Source organism: Pagrus pagrus, assembly GCF_965226575.1.
Source record: "Pagrus pagrus genome assembly, chromosome: 22".
Taxonomy (NCBI): domain Eukaryota; kingdom Metazoa; phylum Chordata; class Actinopteri; order Spariformes; family Sparidae; genus Pagrus; species Pagrus pagrus.
The window spans coordinates 22,159,982-22,178,044 of NC_140204.1; the positions used below are offsets into that span (position 1 = coordinate 22,159,982).

Here is an 18,063-nt window from a genome sequence, read left to right on the forward strand (position 1 = left end):
AATCTGAAAAGATGTCTATCAGTCTCAATGAAAAATAAGAGCCTGAAATGGAACAGAGCAGTGGGGAGTTTCAAGGGTTCTGATAGCTGCTCAGATGTGAAGTGGCATTCTTAGAAAAATGAGATTCTGTGTCTGGCAAAAACTGTAGATGGGATATTGAATGAAAGCTGGATGCTGGCACCTTTTCTCTGTTCCAGAATTCAATACCAAAATATTTAAGGAAACATGTCAAGATTTTTTTTTCTTTAAGGCCATGATTCTAATAAATTAAAGCTTCGACATTGCGGAGGTTTACTCAGGTTACGCTTTGTCAATCTCAAATGCTTACAATTGCAATTAAATCTTAAATGTCTTGTCTGTCTCTTACCTGAGGAACCAAGAACCACCACAAACTTGTTGTACAGAAGCTGCCAGGCTTGGCTCTGCTTTACATGTGGCCTCATAGCTGCACAGGACTGTGACAGGACTGATGGAGGGGGAAGGGAGGAGACAGTCTGAAGGTAATAAACAGACTTAACATCATTTTCACATTTTAACTTGAATGAGGTGGGTTCAATGTGGTTCAATGATGACTACAGCTGGCACCACACTCCATTACAATACATGTAAATTAAAAATATACATCACCTGGAAATGTGTTACGGTACAGTACATTTTTTAAGGATATACACTTAGTGATAATTTAGATTTTCTAGCCATTTTTACAGGATAACACGATTCAAAAATGCGTCAATTAAACGCAACAGATTGGAAGTTGACATGGCTCCACCTGAAACTCTTCAGGACCCTGTATGCCACGGTTCACGTAACATTACAACACATATAGCAACTTGCAGAAACCCTTACAATGCGCAGTGCCCCTCAGTTCAATTTTAAATATATATTATAAGTTTTAGTGCGACAACACAACCTGAGCTCCTACCTGACACCCGCCTGCTTGCTTTGTACGGGCAGCAGTGAGGGTCAAACATCAGCCTGCTGCGCGCCAAAAAACCTCTTCAACCTCGTCAGGTTTGAATGACTACTCTGCCGAAGCTCCGTTCAAAAATTTGTCAATTAAGGGATGCGACACGTTGGAAACTGTCTAAATCATGTCGCGGTGACGTGTTTGTTTGCGTGAAAACTACGCTGCACTGAGGAACTAAACGGCTGTTCTTAATTTACCAAAAGTGCAGAGTAATGTCGCCTGTACACAGCTTTTAAAGTAAGTTAAGTAGTAAAACACATTGATCTCACCTCATAAGCTGCAGGTGAGGACGCTCTTGTGACTGTGGCTCGTGCTCTGTCGTGCCCAAAACAATGAAACCTGATTAAATGAGTCACAGGCAGCTCAGTAATTACTTAGCTAAGATCTCTTTCTACGCTCCTCTTCTCACCGCCTATAAACCGTAATGCCATACATGGCCGCTAGGGGCGTTACTTTCAAACTATTGTAAACAAATATTTCTAGTGTTCCATTTTTTTAAAACTTATTTAGATTAATAAAACATTAACTCTGTTCACTGGAATCAGATATTCAAAATTATCTGCCACTTCATTTCAACTCAGTCATTTGGACTGATATGGAGTTGGGATGGAGCGTTTTTCACAGCAGACATAGGGAAAGTGCAGGTGTTAATGACATTATTAGTGATGGTTCTTTTAAATTCAAGTGACCCAGTAAACCATGACAGTGAGAGCATGCACAGTAATAGCCCCCTGAAACTAAGACAATCACTGAGATTATTTAAACCTGTGTGTAAACTGACAGTGACGTCAGATCTGTCAACGTACAAATGAAATGATATGACTGTAACTTCTCTTCTCTGGAGGAGAGGAATGAAGTATGAAGAAGATGTTTCTTTATTGGTCACATCCAACCGTACTCAGTACAACATACTGAAATTTGTTCTGTGTATTAAACCATCCCTTGGATCCATCCCAAGTGACCTGGACCTCCTTTCAGGAGACAAAGCAGTGCAGTTAGTTGGTGATGGCCCAAACTCTGACCCAGTCAGTACCACTACTGTTAAAGATATACATCACCTGTCATCATGCCTCCCCTCAAATATTTTGTTACAGTGGTTTGGGGTGTAAGATCATAGAAATACAGAAACATTATCTGAACTACAGGCAGCAGTGTGTCTCTATGATCCTCTTGCTCTTCTCACGACTTTCTACTTTGATCATGAAGGTGACACTACTCCATAACAGGCTTCAATATCTAGAATCAAATATTATATTGTGTTGGAGAATATTTTATATCAAAGCTGAAACTGATAGGGGCGTGCGGCTGAGACCCAGTTTTTAAGGTGTAAGTGAGATGTCCTCATACCACTCCCATAAATATGTAAGGATAATGCCCAACAAAGTGTCCATTATCAGGAATTACATGGAGGCCTGAACTGTCCAACACACAATCCCAACCCTAACTCTGAGGCAGCTCCACTCTGATGTGTCAGGCCATCTCAGCCTTGGGTAGACTGCTCAGAGAGTCTTCTTTGGTGGTGTCATTGGCAGCCAAAGCCTTGTAGCAAAGCAGATGAACAAGTCTGTAGCAGCTTCATCTTTGGTTTGATGTGTAGCTCTGAAGCATTATCAGAGCGGAGGATTTTCAAATTGGATATTGTCGTGTGTCCAACATAACACTTTTGAACTGAACTGGTTTCTATCTGAAGCTTACATAAAAGCCGTTAGCCATTAGGCTGCTGAATCAATGAGCCACTACAACATTAACACCATTTATGCAGACCAAAAGGTGATATCAAAGAGCAAAATGATTCCTCCTGAAATGATGGCGCAGAGGCAGAATGATGTTGAACTCATCTTACTGTGGAGTAACAAGGTTGCAAAGGGGGGCAGCTGGTCTCACTACAAATAATACTTGACTGCCTGCGGGTCACATGAGGGGCCCCCTGGTTATTCTTGACATTTTACTGGCCAGATTACCATGAAATGCAATTCATGCTCTGCGGATGATGAAAGTTTTTCATGACCCCAAACCTTCCATCCAGCCCAGCCACCACAATATAATGTTTGCAGTAAAGTTCCTGCAAATGACAGATGTGTTTAAGGTTGACGTGTCCCAAACATGGCATATCACGTCCACATGATATTGGCCAGCTGTTGCAGCCAGCAAGAGGTGGACAGGAAGGTGGTGGCGTCATTACAACAAGGCTGCCAACTGGCCAACTGGGGGTTGAGTCACACCACTGGCTACCTGGAGATACATCTAGGTCTAGTGTGCTTTTTAAAGGAGACATGCAGATATTTCCAGCAGTTTTAGTGGCGACCAGAACCTGCCATTCTTCACAGGAGGTAAGACTATCTCTATACGACCAAAACAGGTATTTTAAGCCAAACCATGATGTTTTCCAAACCCTAACCAAGTGGTTATTGTGCTCAAACCTAAGCAGAGCTTGAGCAGAGTGTTGTGACAAAAGAGAAATAGAAAATTAAACCTTAATGGAAAGTTCCAACATAAAGAAACATCCTGTTTTAACTTATCTGTGGTTCTGCAGAGACTTACTTGGCTAACATTTATTCTGGCGGCTGGGTTGTTTCATTTTGTGCCTACATCTAATGGTGGCAGGCGGGGAAACTGTGGTCATAGTCAGAAACACTCAGGTTGGTTCAGAGGTGTTTGGAGGTGTTGAGTAACACAACTAAACACTAAAACATGTTTTTTTTATCTTAAATATATTTTAACTTTCATCTCACTATGAAGCAAGCCATCTCTGTCTGTCTGTATGCACATGTGTCATATCTCGAGAACCAATCATTCAATCTATTTCACACTTGGCAGGTTTTTCGCTGAGGACCAGAGGAAATGCAGTGTCCAATTTGGTGCAATTTGACATGAAACACATTCAATACATTTTGAATAAACAGTGAACACCGCTGTGTGCAGCAGTGTGGCTTCATGGCTCTGCAGATTGAAGCTGGGCTCACATGTGATCCCTCTCACGATCTTATGGAGAAGCAGACATAAACAAAATGCAGATTAGTGCGGTGCAACAACTGGCTGTAGCGCATTGCAGCGAGAAACAAGATAAAACAGCAGGTTAAAGGAGTGTGGATGAGTGGGGAGGTGTGGTCAACATGAGTTTTCTATTCTTCAGTGAGAACTGGAGGTGAGATTTTATGTTTCTGACAACGGTGGTATGCTAGGCACTGCACTAGTTTTTTGTTTTTTTTCTAAAAAACAGACCCTTTAGAGGCTAGCTTGAAGAAGCTAAGCATGACAGAGGCTTACAGAAAAGGGGCTAGCTGTTGTCAGGACCTGGGCTCTCTATTACCGTTAACTCTAACACACTGTAGCAGCAACATGACCTGGCCGGCTGCTGTTTTTATAATCCCCACACTTCATTTATGTGGCTCACCAACTGAAGGCTAGCCTGAAGGCAGACATTAGTGTATTTATTCACCTCCCTCAGGCCTGTGGCTGCACAGCGTTAGATTTATAGATAGTGGTCCTGGAAAAACTCAGCTCTTTTTATTTAGATCACGTCTGCTGTCTGGCGCAGAATACACCCCACAGGTTTGTTTTGGCGCCGGGTGCACTAGTAATGGTCTAGGAAAACGTCTACATCGATATATCTCCCCACGAGGCCATTCCTCCTCGCTGTCCGATAGCGTTCCACTCGAACCATGGACTCTCCAAATGCATTAGTCTCCGGGGAGGAGAGAACTGCCTCTCGCAGATATCTCATTTCCAACAGAGTGGAATCCATTTAGAGCAGGTGAGAGTGGAGACTACCCATGATGTAAAGCCTTCATACTTGTTCATCAGCCAGGAACTATAGGATCATCAGGACACCACTGTGAGACAAAATGAGTCTGATTCTTTGTTTTCAAATGGGACACTGTCAGTAACATAATACGTGGAGCTCACTTAAAAACATGCATTTTCAGCCCTCAGTCCTCCAGTCCTGACTAAAGTCTTATATATCCCACTTCCTGATTTTATTCTTCATTGCACAGTTGTATTACTCAAGAGGGATTATTGTTTCAAAGCTTTTTCCACCCTTGAGCCAGATACTGAAAGCCTACAGCTCCTCACAGCTCACTGCCAATGGGACAAGTAGAACAGTGTGCTTCTCTGACACCTTCAGCTGGGTGCACTGAATTGAAAAACAGCCATGTCTGTAATCTAGTAATTGATAATAATTACTTCTGTTTGTTGAATTATGAATCCACTACCTTCAGAACATTAGTCTCTACAGTAAAAGGGTACACTTTCTACTAAATGAGATAAAACATTTTACTGATCTAGCGTCAGGTCATGAGGGCTCCAAGGAGGCCAGGCTCCCCCTGCCATGGGGTCCCTGTCTCTAAACGCTGAAATAATAAAATAATAGAAAAGAAGGTTTTCATTGGCAATGACCAGTAGAAGACAACAGCTGTTTCCTCTTACAGTAGGCTGGTTGTGTGTCGAACACCCTTGCATAAAGCGATAGTAAACCAAAGCCCCATTCACACTGCCCTTTCAGTGTGGGAATCATGCACTGATAATCCGCCACGCTGTCTGTGTGAAAGTTACAGATGCAGAGAGGGGGGACAGTTTTGCTGCAGCTCTGATCCAATCTCTGATCTGATCAGTTTGGCTACGGTGTCTGTGTGAATGGAAAAGCCAGAGGCGTGGATCAGGGATGTGTCGGTCTGATGGTGTTCACAGTCTGACAGCTAAACAGATCCTTCACTCATCAAATAAAAGAGAAATGTCCCACACTTCAACCCACACAGCAACGTTACAGGACCAAACAACAGTGATGTGGAAACTGGTAGTGTCTTTGGCAACTTGTATGAGGACAAAATACTGCAGTTATACGTAGAGAAGTGTCTGTCATCCTGTCTGTCCTACCGACTCTTCATCACATTTCTGCCCGAAAAACAGCATCTGTCCCCAGGCGGCTCCCTCTGTTGAATGGTGCTGATTATGAGACGTGATTCAGAGCAAAAAACTTGAACTCACCATGTTTTTTGTCTCCTTTCACTATTGTGTTGCTGTAGTTAACACATTGAAAAAGTGTCAGCTTGGTTCAGTGTGAACAAACAAAGGCTGCGTAAAGGCGAGCTTTTGTCCAGGAGATAATGTGGTGTCTCTGTGTGAAAGGGCTTGAGAATAATGTGGGTTTTATTTGTGTTGCAATCACACAATGCCCCAAAGTTATATTTGTTTTGGACACGACACTTCTGACCCCCTGCCTGCACTTCCAAACTAACCTGCTGGTTTAACTTCACACCTTGCTGCAGTTATTTTAGATACTGGCATTCCAAATGCAAAAGAGGCATGAGGGCGTGACATGTAACATAACAGTGTTGGCATCTACTGTGACAAATCACAAACACATCCAGCAGCGCTTTCTAACAATTATCTACCATCCCTGCTAGGAGGTCCTCTGCCTGGAGGGTGAGGAGCTCATGGGGGAGCTGACCCCCCAATTTGCACACATTTTTAATTTCTGCTCTTCTTCAAGTTAGCTGCTGCTAGCTACTTTTTAAATCTCCTGCGGGTGGCTCATAAACACGACATGTTATCAACACGTCACACCCCTGTTATGTCCTGTAACAGTAGGCCTCATTTTTTGACACAGAAGTTGATTCAGCTCTGTTACTGCCTCCGCTGCTGGCTCAGAGTCAGAACAACAATGTCCTCCAGCTCCATCCTTGTTTGTTTTATACAGAATGGCGAGGCAGAATAACAGTTTGAACAGGCTGTGTTAAAGGGGCTGCTTTCACACCCAACAGTGATGATAGCTGTGATTGGAGGTTAAACAGCCTTGAAACTTTTACCACAGAGGGCAGCCAAACACTATCTTCTAGCCTGGTGTTAAGTTACTCTTTAATTGAGTCTGAGCACCTGGGAGGTAAGTGAAACAAATGTTTCACAGGAAACTGATTGTCATGAACCCATTGTTCAGTGTGGAGAATCACTGTTTGTGAATCTCAAGTTCAAGGTTTAAAACCTTGGCTCAAAGTCTTCTGCACTCACAAATCCTCAAAATGTTTGTTTTGAAGGGCCCCTCCAGAAATGTAGTATTGTACTGAGATAAAGTTGGAGGACTCTCAAAAGAAAGCCTGGAAATTGAAGCAGCAGAGACTGAGATGTCCCGACTTTTCATCTGGGCAAAATGTGCCAACCTCCAAAACACTGGCTCCTATGTTTCCCATAATGCCCAGAGTAGTATCTTGTTTAAACCTTCTACCCTGAACTCATCACAATGACATCATCAGGGTTATTTTCCAAGAACTGATAAAGCTCCTTCAGAGACATTATACAACTGTTGCCACAGTGATACTCCTCATCATTGGTAATTTTTTTTTGATGTCTAAATGATTCATTTGTGTTCTTTTGAAGACTTTGGGCTCAAGATGGTGGACTTAATTTTACAAATTGAGACATTAGTTGCAGTTGCTCATTAATATGCATCCTTTTCCTCCCTTTCAATCACATTCACAGGGTTTCATTATATATTAAAATCCATTAAATACTGTTCAAGCTAGAATGAAAAAAGACAGAGTAAAAGAAACTTGATAATAGTTTTGTAAAAATATTTTATGTAACAATTCAAAAGTCATAACACACAGCAAAAGACATTCAAATCAACATGAGCGACTGGGGTGTGTCCTGCAAGCCCCAAGCGTCCATCAAATCCTCCACCATGTAAACAGTGTTGAAAAGAAGCTGCTGTGTGGTTGGCTCTCTTTCCTCCTGATAGGCCTCTGTATCTCCAGATTTGTATTTTAGACATTCCTCATACAATACAATAAATTATAAAACCTAAAAAGATAGAGGAGTTGACTTGTGGTAAACTAAACATGAAATAAGACGGTTTTTAAGCGCTCTGGACACACCCCAGGTATGAAGAGACCTCTTTGGCACATAACACAAATCATAAAACGTGACATTAAACAAACTGTAAACAAAACAACGGTCATTACAAAATGCATTTTTCATACATAGACAGCATTAACAGATTAAAAAAACAAACAATAATCCTAAAAAATTGATTTGGCAAATGTGACCGCCCCCCAGCGATAACACTTGTCTCAGTCTGCAAGGCCTCCGTGCAAAACCGCGTCGTCGTGGTTAATGTTAGCGCGCTGGGAGGAGGAGGGCGGAAAGGGTCAAAATTGAGGGGAGAGGAGGGAAAAGGTTTCATTTTTTGAAGTCTGAACCGGTACGAGACCTGTTTGTTCTTCCGTGACTCTGGTTTTAACTTTGTGTTTGTCCTCCTCTGGTATGTGCGACAGCTCTGTGGTTTACCAGCCAAAGTCTCTTTAGTGCAAATAAGCTGTCAGCTGCTGCCTCCTCGGAGGGCGGAGGGGGCAGGAGAAGGTCATTTTCGTGGTGGAGGAGAGGCTGTGTTTGGTTTGGCACCTGGGACCGGTCTGAAAGGAGAAGGGAAAAAAGAAGAGTTTCTAGTTTGATCTTAAACTCATACAGCATACTGACTTGCTGATATCTATAACAAAATTACAAGATACTAAATGAAGATGATGAACATGGGATGCAGTGTAAAACATAAATAAATGAGAATAAAACAGTGGATGTGAGTCCCGGTCAGTCATAAGGATGGAGGCGAGGTTCACCACTCTGTCAAACACATGATCGTATAAAGGAGATTACTACATGCAGAGAGACTGACAGCGGGGGGAACGCCAGGTCAGTTGTCCCTGGCCCTGGGTCATAGCAGAGCCCAAACGGGCCTTAAAATGATTTCTAACCATTAAGTAATCTGCTGGAGGGGCCTTTGGAGATCATCTTGTGCCCTGACTACACGGCTGAGGAACACTTATTAAAACTGTTAAATTGTAAAGAGAAAATTGAAAATGGCAATAGGGAAAAGACATCAGGGACACATAAGTGAAACATCATATTTGAGGATCAAAATGGGGAACAGTAAAGCTTTTTTGTCAACACTTAAAAGCTTCAACAGAAAAAATGAAATTAATTATGTTTCCTATTTGCATTACAAGTCTTTCATCAGAAGAGCTCTGCAATCTTTATTTAAAGTTATTTACGTCATTTTAAGTAACTCACATTCAGCATTTGGAATCTAACATTTATTTGTTTGTGATTTAACTTTAAACTTAAAAATGTAAATATTCTTAGTGACGAGCCAGTGAGAGTGTAATGACACTGAAGAAGACAGAGGAAATACAGAATAATGTAAGCATTAAAAGCAGGTATGAATGTTCTTATGAGATGACATACAAGTACGCCTGCATGTATGAATATTTTTATTCCAGGAAACAGAACATGATGCAAGTGCTGTTTCACAGAATGACAACTAGGGTCCACCTAATTGGGATATGTCCACAGTGAACAGGGCTGGATTAGGTGCAGGGACAGATGCCTGGATGATGACATCAGTTTTGTGGGGTGGGGGGTGCTACTATGTGTTTTTGAATTTGAGGTAGTGTGACCCATCAGAGTTGCTGTAAGGCTGGAGTTGCTCATTAGCACACCACTGTAGTTGGCTGGCTGTATGGAGGAAGCTAAGCTAGACAAACAACAACAGCAGGATTGATAGAAACACACCAACAGCAGCCGAACACCCTAATAGCACAAAGATATTGATTCTGAACCTGTTCTATTGCTTCCCATGCTCAGTTATACCCTACATTGAAAAAAAAAATACACGATTTGCTGGTGATTTGTAAAGTCTGATTCAGGCTGCTTCTGCTCTATCTCCCATAAAGTCTTTGAACCACACCAGCAGCTGGTGCTAAGTGTGAAATCTGACATGGGATCAGATCTGGTTACTGACAGACAAGAACCAGATGTAGAGACATTTTGATCCATCTGCAACGTTAGAGGAACATAGGAACCATAAATACCTGAAGAACAATCACCCTGATGTTTCCCTGCCTGACTTTTACTACATTTACAGACAAATTGTGTGGCACTAAAAGCACAACTCAGCATCTGAAGACAGTGGGTACAAGCCTTCAGACTGTGCATCAAAAAATAATAAAAAATGAAAACTGATTGCTGATGGGGACCTGAGTCAATGCTGTGCACGGTTTGTAAACTTGGAGCATTGATGTGCCGGCACCGACCCTGAACAGAAAACAACAGTGCGAGCCAGTATTTCTCACAAATAAAGCCTTTATGTGGCTCATAAAAGGCCTTTTCAAACAGGCTGGAACTCTTGGATATCGAAAAAATAACACAGGCAATAGCTGCTTTATGAACAAGATGCTTTTCATTATCTGTTTCATAGCATCGACAAAAGGGACACAATCTTTGAGGTCAAATTAGACTGAGCAGTAACGAACAATGTTGAGCGATGCTTCAACAGCTGAAGATTCATGACGTGGTATGCACAGAACTGGAAAGGATGTTATTGAAGAGAACAACCTTGAGGAGGTGGAGGAGATAATGCTGCTGCCTTACTCTTCTGTGTGTGTGTGTGTGTGTGTGTGTGTGGTTAGGAGGATCCACTAAAAAGAAAACTGAATGCCACTGACAAACAAAATAGCATGTTTGTAGGTCTTTCAAAAGTGTGTTTTAGAACAGGACTCACATCACAACAGTAAATCAGTTCTTCCAGCGGACAGACTGCTGCAGGAACGAGGCCTTGAACCCAGCAATAAATGACCTGATCTTTGCACTTGTGGTCCCCCCCACTTGATCTTTCTTGATCTTCTTGAGTTTGTTAATTTAGTTTGGAGTCCTGACTGAACACTGGACTTTAGACAGAGACACAAACAGCATGATGCCGTGTAGACTTGATTCTAGACGTTAATTTAGGACCAATAGTTAAGTCATTAAACCAGCACCATGTTATCATGCGCACCAACAGTCCCAAACCACACTTCACCGGGCCTGACAAGGGTATTACTAACCTCCGGCTTCATCACTTTGAATGTGCATGCACCCCTGGGATATTTTATAGGACTTTATAAATGTTTAGTGGAGGAGTGCAGCAGGGCATCTCCTCCTCACTTAAAGTGATAGTTGGGGTCATTTCATTTAGGGTTGTACAAGCTACTTATCCCTTGTCAGTGTATTACCTGCAGTAGATGACCGTCAGTGGTTTTACTGTAAAAGTTTTTGAGCAACATATTATAGGTGAAGGGTGAAGGACTTAGTGTCATCTAGCGGTGTTGTTACAGACTGCAACCAGCTGAATACCCCAGTGCCAGAGTTTGGGTTGGCAGTGCAACATGGTGGACTTTGTAGGGGAAAGTTGCAGCAGTGTTTTTCGCTGTGTCATCATTACTAGAAATGCAACTGTAGCAAGTAACTCACTTTCACTATGCGCATTCTAATTTTAAGGTGGTACAAATGACAGTATATCCAGCTGAAGAAGTTGGCAGTTGGAACTGAAGTACAGAGAGTTGATCATCTCATTCCAAATCTTTGGTCTAAACAGGGCACAAGGTAATAAAAACAAACCACTTCTCAGTTTCAGGTGATAATACACGGATGAAAACATAATTATGAATATTATATTTAATTTCAGTCCCTCATCTCCCTAAATCCTACACACTGGACCTTTACAAGAGGTGCATGTCTGAGAGAGGACCATGTTAGTGCAGCTTAACCTGCAAATGTTAATAGCTGTACAGAGCTTTTGAGTTGTTGTTAAACTGTGTTATATAGTTACATACAATGAAATGATGTGATTGTCCTGTCACCTTTTCACCTCTTGCTCTGTGATACTAGTGACACATGTTTGAGCAGGAGAAGTTAAACTACACCATGTCTGTGTGTGTGCCCACCTGAGAGCTCTGAGAGGGGGGATGGCTGAGACTTTGCCCATGGGTTTGGGTCCCACTGCTGGGGGCATCATGACCAGCAGACCCGGCTTGGTCCGGGCCGGACTCACTGTGGGGGAGGCTCCTCTGGCTGGGCTGAGGGGGAGAGGCCTCTGAGGGGGGAAGGGAGATGGTCTGGGCTGCAACTCAGACACTAACTAAAAGAGAACAAAGAGAAATATTGATTATTGACCTATCGATCAGTCAACATTGAGATGCAAATGGACACCAGGACATAGCAAACAGATTAAGTATCAGCATGGTAATCAAGTAATCAAGACACATTTGCACTTATATTGCCAAATGCTGTAGAATATACAGAGAAAAAGCAAAAGTTTAAAAAGCAAAAAGAGAAACAAGACTGCATTATGAAAACAGAGAAGAAGGACGTTGTTCAAAGTGGGACCACCGCCAATATGGAACACAACACTAAATCCCTCCCTACCCAGTAAAGAGGAGAACGCCATTCCAATTTCCGAACTGGACTGAATCCAGTACAGATCCAGTCACTGGAATCTGTTCAGCTAGCTGATAAGAGGAACTTCTGTCCCACTTCACACAGGTAGGAGATTAAATGTAGCACTATAGCAAAGCTCTGAGATCACATCACAAAGTAAACACATAAAATAGTGGATATTTGACACAAACAAAAAATAGCAATATGACATTCAAACTTGATCTAATTTAAAGGCATTTTACACTTCACAGAGAAGCACTGATGAGAGCAGTTTTGGTGGATAAGTCAATAAGAAAGCAATCTGATAATAAACATGCTGCAGTTTTATTTATTATTTCTTCAGGGTTCAGAGGAAATCTCTACAATTCATCTACAAAGTACTGTGACCGGAGAGTCCAACCGTTTTCTCATCAGCTCTGTTTATTTTATGTTGCACTCAATTACATTTCTACATTAAGCAGCAGTCAAGAGCAATGTGAAGTTCCCTTAGAGCTGGGGTTTTCAGTCTGAATTAGCTATTAGCAGGTTCTGATTGCAATGTACCTATAGATGTACAGACACCTGTCATCACTTCAATACTGAAGAAAGGTTCTGCAGTAATAAGGAGCATATTTTTTCTGAGATTTGTAAAAATATGTGTATCATTTTTGTGTGTTCAGAATTGACTGAGTAATGACTCTGAGAAGGATTTTTACAATTGCGGACTGTGTTGGTGCCTGGGCTAACTTGGGGGCCAATGCCTACGTTGTGTAAATAGCAAATGTACTCCCTAGGCGTGTTGGTCTTAAAATGAGGTGTGGTGACGTGCGTCTTGGGCCCATTGCTATCTTGAGGCAGCAAAAATTGACTGCGCCATAGACCAACAAAAGCCTGGTTTAAAGTCAATGGCGCATTGTTCAGATGCACCTGTACATATGCGGGTTCACAATGTGCATACACTCTGCTTTAATGATTAGAGGCTGCTTTCAGTCACTTTAAACTAGCTCTCAAACTAAAAGCTGTAGTAATAAATGTGACAGGATGGAGGAAACTCTTCAGAGGAAACATAATTAAACCTTTAACTGCTGACTTTTTTTAGACAGCTCTTTTTAGACAGCTCTGATGGAGCTTAAGATTTATCAGGAGGACAGCTGCTTTACTCCAGACTATTTCACTGTATGTGTTTGAATGTACAGAAGAACATAGACCATTAATTAACATTATATCCTGACCGATCCTGTCAGTGTGTTGGGAAATTTAAATAACCAATCAAGTTAAGCAGCAGTTCTCTAAATGGAGGGACGCAATCATGTTTTCTACTTCTGGGAGATTGCTCGAGGTAATGTCATTAAAAATGAAAATAATCTATACATTGTCTCTAACATAGTTTGGTTTATTATTTGTATACATATGCGACTGATGACTGATGAACCACACATTTGAACATTTACCAAACAAAGAAGCTTAGCTTGAATTATACAATCCAGGCATCTGTGATTGTGGAGGCACCTTTCTGATCAAATCCCTCATTAGGCTGATTCCTCGTCACACCTCTGCGTACAGCATGGACAGACCAAACCCAATATGACCTGAACTCTCAGGATGTTATACAGATGTTGGTTCCATGTTAGGACTGAGCTCTACTGTAGGTAAGAAGCTTTGTTTTTACACTAACCCTCAACCAGAAACCACTGCAGCAAAGGACCTGAAATTGTTAGCGTTGATTACTCAATAAATAGAAGAACCTGGCAGCTCTAGAAACACAATGTTTCACCTTAGCTAGTTTCAGAGTAAATATGGGGTGAGACAAATACAGTGGCAGGAGAGTCCTATTTATATGTGGTTCAGAAATTTGGCATCAAACCTCCATTTGGACTGGATTTCTTTCCATCGGGGGAGTGACTTTAACATTATCAGAGCTGGTCAGCGGGTTTAATCCCATTTGTAGTGCATATGTGTTTTTTTTTCTTTTCTTACCCCAGTTAAAATTACAGTCACAAAAGTTTTCTGTTTTTCTGTGGAGTTGCTCGGTCCCCCTTTCATCGTTTCATTGTTTTTAAATAATTTTTGTATGAATATGGAGGAAGTCAAAAAATGCCTTTTCTATTCTAAAAGGGGGAAAGTTTAATTAATTTCATAATTGTCTGGTTGCCTAACAGCTTGGGTTGATGCCATGCTGGCAACCAAAATTATGGAAATAAGATTGAGTTTTTACATTTTTAAATGGAGACGCCTAAACAGTAGTAGAACTATTCCCCCTACACTTACTATCAAAAGACAGCTGTCCCTCTCTTAATGTGAAAAGAAGTTAATGTCATTTGAAGTCCCCTGTCTGGATGTTGATCCACATTCCTCAGGTTCATTCTGATTTTACATTATGTTGCATGACTTTTACGTTATAGTTTTAAAATGAAACTATATTCAATTACAGTTAAGAGGTGGGTTAAAAAGGACATTACCAGTGGTGATCGTGTGGGGTTGAGAGGCAGAGGTTTCTTGGGCGGGCTGAGTCTCTGTGGGGTCTGGGGGGATTTGGGTGGGGCTGCTGGGGGCTTCCCAGCTGGCAGAGGTGGGCGTACCACCTTGAGGTCCCGGGGACCACCCTGGGGACTTGGAGCGGGTCTCAGAGGTCGCACAATGTTGACCGGCTGGGTGCCATTGGGTGCAGGGCCTGGTCTGAGAGGCAGGACCTCTTTGCTGGTGTGAGGAAGCTAGGATCAGAGCAAAGACAAAATTAAGCAAAAGAAAAATGGCTTAAAAAAAGACATCAAACCAATTTCCAGCACACAGTCTCGATCACAATCTGAGGGAAGCTTAGATCACAGCTGACTACAGTCCTAATGAAGCTGATTAGCTCGTTATTATTTATTTATTTAAAATTTTGGTTTTGGCCTTTGTATGGCTTTATTGATAGGACAGCTTCGGAGATGACAGGAAACAGGATGAGAGGGGGGGGGGACACGCAGCAAAGGCTGGGACTCAAACCCAGGACCACTGCAGTGAGGACAAAGCCTCTGTACATGGGACATGGGCGATCTACCAACTGAGCTAATGGGTGCCGCAAAACTGCTGCTCAGCTGCTTAAAGCCAGCCAAGCTCTGGAGGACAGAGCTCGTGCAGAGCCAGACCTGGAGGAATAAACACCCGGAGTCACATCTGATTCTGCTCTGATCTGTTTACTAACAGGAGGAGAGCTCAGAGATTACTTTTTAACTTTTGTGATTACAAAGTAGATAAATCTTCACTGAAATGTACTTTACTTCATGAATGTAACATTACAGAGAGGAGAGGGGAAGAAGAAAGAGAACCAGAGTCTCTACTTTGTCTCATGTGTCCATCCTTATCCTTCTTTTTTGTGTCTCCCTTCCTGCTCAATTTGTATCTCTTTCCTTGCCAATGACAAATGTACCCTGACCCCGAGCTGCCAACACACCCAATTAATAAAATGCCATAAAAACAAGGAAATAACGACATGATGAAATGATGCTGAAGGCACAGTGAACTATTGGAGAGTTGTTGCAGACGTGGGAGGAGGCAGACTCTAAGTGGTCACACAATATAACAAGCTGCTGTAAAATGAGGCCATTTCATATGAAGGTCAACCTCATGGAAGCTCCATTATTCACAAAAACACAGCAAGAGAAACATCCACTCGCCCTCCTCCCATTCCCTCCCTCCCTTTTTCTCTTTCTTCAACACACACACATTCCACTCACCCCCTTGTGGCCGCCAGCTTTGTTTATTGGTCCAACCACCTTGAGGTGAAAGGCAGGATTCAGATGGCCGTTCTTCCCTTTCTCCACTGATGCCTCCAACCTGAGCAGAGAAATGAGGAAAGGCAAAGAATAAACCAGAGTCTGATGCCTGAAGGCTGTCCTGCTTCATCACTCTTCTAAAACTGTCATTGATTTTAGGGCCCCAGGTGGGAAAAGAGACAGAGGAGAAGTCAACATGAAGTTTCTCATCCAGCATGATGTGAGAGGAAATGAGGAGGTGAGGGATAAAGCTGAAAACACAACACTGACATATTATCACCTCATACATAAAGTTGATACATTAACAAACCGTTGCCCATTTACACAACCAGCACACACAGAGAAACATTAGCATGTTATCTTTTAAATGCTCCACTTTGTTCACCAGCTGCTGACCTACACTGGGTTTATCAGAGCTTTCTCATTGAAACAGCTGCCTGCTGGTGCGAGGAACAAGGGTGATGAAAGCAGTGAGCGTGAACCCAGTCAGTCAAGGTTTTAGTTTACTTTCATCGACCTCTGACCGGTTTTTACCATAAATCCAAAACAGTGAGCTAAAAGATGCTGAAACACTCTGTAGAGCTGAGCAGAGCTGCAGAGTTGATGATAAGTCCCTTCTGTTTGGTCGCTATGAACAACATCTTTTTTTCATATAAAAATTGGGGATGGATGATTATTGGCGAGGCTGATTGTCTGGGCCAATATTCATCATTTTTCTTATTATCTGTATCAGTGTTTTTTGTGTCTGACTGCAGATGAAATACATTTAAAATGTGCTGCTTTGGTTCTGAAGCAGCATTCTTTCTCTGTCTATGGTCTCACTCAGTGTACCGCCCACAACATTACAAATGTAAAGTACCTTAAAAATGGTACTTAAATACAATACAATACAATACTGAAATACAACTACTAGTGTAGTTACTTACAATCCATCACTGTTTATTCTAAATGTTGACACTTAGGATTTTTATTTTTACAGCAAATGTATATCAGTTCCAAATATCAGTTATTAGTCTCCTTGATTGGTATTAGCCCTTAAAACACCATATCGGTTGATCCCTAATAAACCTTTTCTGTAGTGCAGATTTAAAAGTCATCATGTTACCTCTCAGATGCTATGTACACCAATCAGCCACAACATAAAAACCACTGACAGGTGAAGTGAACATTGATCATCTCACTACAGTGCAATGCTCTGCTAAGAAACCTTGGGTTCTGGCATTCATGTGGATGCCACTTGACACAAACCACCCACCCAAACACTACTGCAGACCCCACCATGGCAACATCACTCCCCAATGATAGTGGCCCTCCAGCAGGACAATGGGCCCCGAGACACCATAAAACTGCTCAGGAATGGCTGAACATGACAAAAGAACTCAAGGAGTCGACCTGGCCAAATTCCGCAGATCCCAATCCGACTGAACATCTTTGAAAAGTGCCAGGGCAAGTCTGATCCAGGAAGGCCCCACCTCACAACCCACAGGACACCCGCAGAGGTCCTGTGTCTAAAGCTGCATTCCATTGAACTTGGAAAAAAGAGACCTGCAACATTGAAAAGTGCAATGGAACGGTCATCCAAGTTAGAGTTCCAAGTCAAAACCTCAAGATGGGCAGTAGTTGTAGTTGCCGTTTTCATTTCCATTCAGTTGATTCATGCTTGATTGAAGACTTTGTGACCATGTGGTACTGGCCTACTCCTGTCTTTTTTTTTTAGGTGTGCAATTCTGTTAAATCAGCTGTTGTAGTTGCCTGTGAAGTTCAGAGCCGTGCCAATCAAACATCAGTTTGCTATGGGCGTCCATGTTTTCACGAGCAGATGCACTGGGACCCATTAGAACAGAAGTAAGGATTACCGACTCAGAAATATTGACTTCTGACATGCAATGGATTGCAACATAAGCTTTGACTTGTTCCAGTACGCCCCACGGATGCTTGATCCGATTGGGATCTGGGATGTGGGATCAAATTTAGTGTCCAGGGCACTGCCATTGGGGAATGCTGTTGCCATGAGGAGGTGTTCTTGGTCTGCAACAGTGTTTGGGTTGGTGGCCTCCACATGAATAAGCCAAGGTTTCTGAGCAGAGCATTCGATTGTAACGAGATGATTTATGTTATTAA

At 42.2% G+C, this 18,063-nt stretch overlaps 2 protein-coding genes across 5 annotated transcripts in view; both read right to left on the minus strand.

Moving 5' to 3' along the window:
- Positions 1-1,361, minus strand: part of LOC311251129 (PC-esterase domain-containing protein 1A-like) — a 32,495-nt gene extending 31,134 nt beyond the window's left edge. Inside the window, exons 1-2 of one of the 4 annotated variants that reach the window (XM_084343448.1) lie at positions 1,237-1,361; positions 368-466 (exon numbers count right to left, since the gene is read on the minus strand). In XM_084343448.1, coding sequence (XP_084199574.1) covers positions 368-443 — 76 coding nt within the window. In that variant the 5' untranslated portion in view covers positions 444-466; positions 1,237-1,361. The other 3 variants (XM_084343447.1, XM_084343445.1, XM_084343446.1) reach the window with 3 other exon arrangements.
- A 6,158-nt stretch (positions 1,362-7,519) lies between these two features.
- The window catches only part of adam19a (ADAM metallopeptidase domain 19a), a 194,868-nt gene continuing 184,324 nt past the window's right edge, over positions 7,520-18,063 (minus strand). The window contains exons 20-23 of the mRNA XM_084345056.1: positions 15,904-16,003; positions 14,647-14,898; positions 11,716-11,909; positions 7,520-8,373 (exon numbers count right to left, since the gene is read on the minus strand). Coding sequence (XP_084201182.1) covers positions 8,322-8,373; positions 11,716-11,909; positions 14,647-14,898; positions 15,904-16,003 — 598 coding nt within the window. The 3' untranslated portion in view covers positions 7,520-8,321. The remainder of the gene's footprint in view (positions 8,374-11,715; positions 11,910-14,646; positions 14,899-15,903; positions 16,004-18,063) is intronic.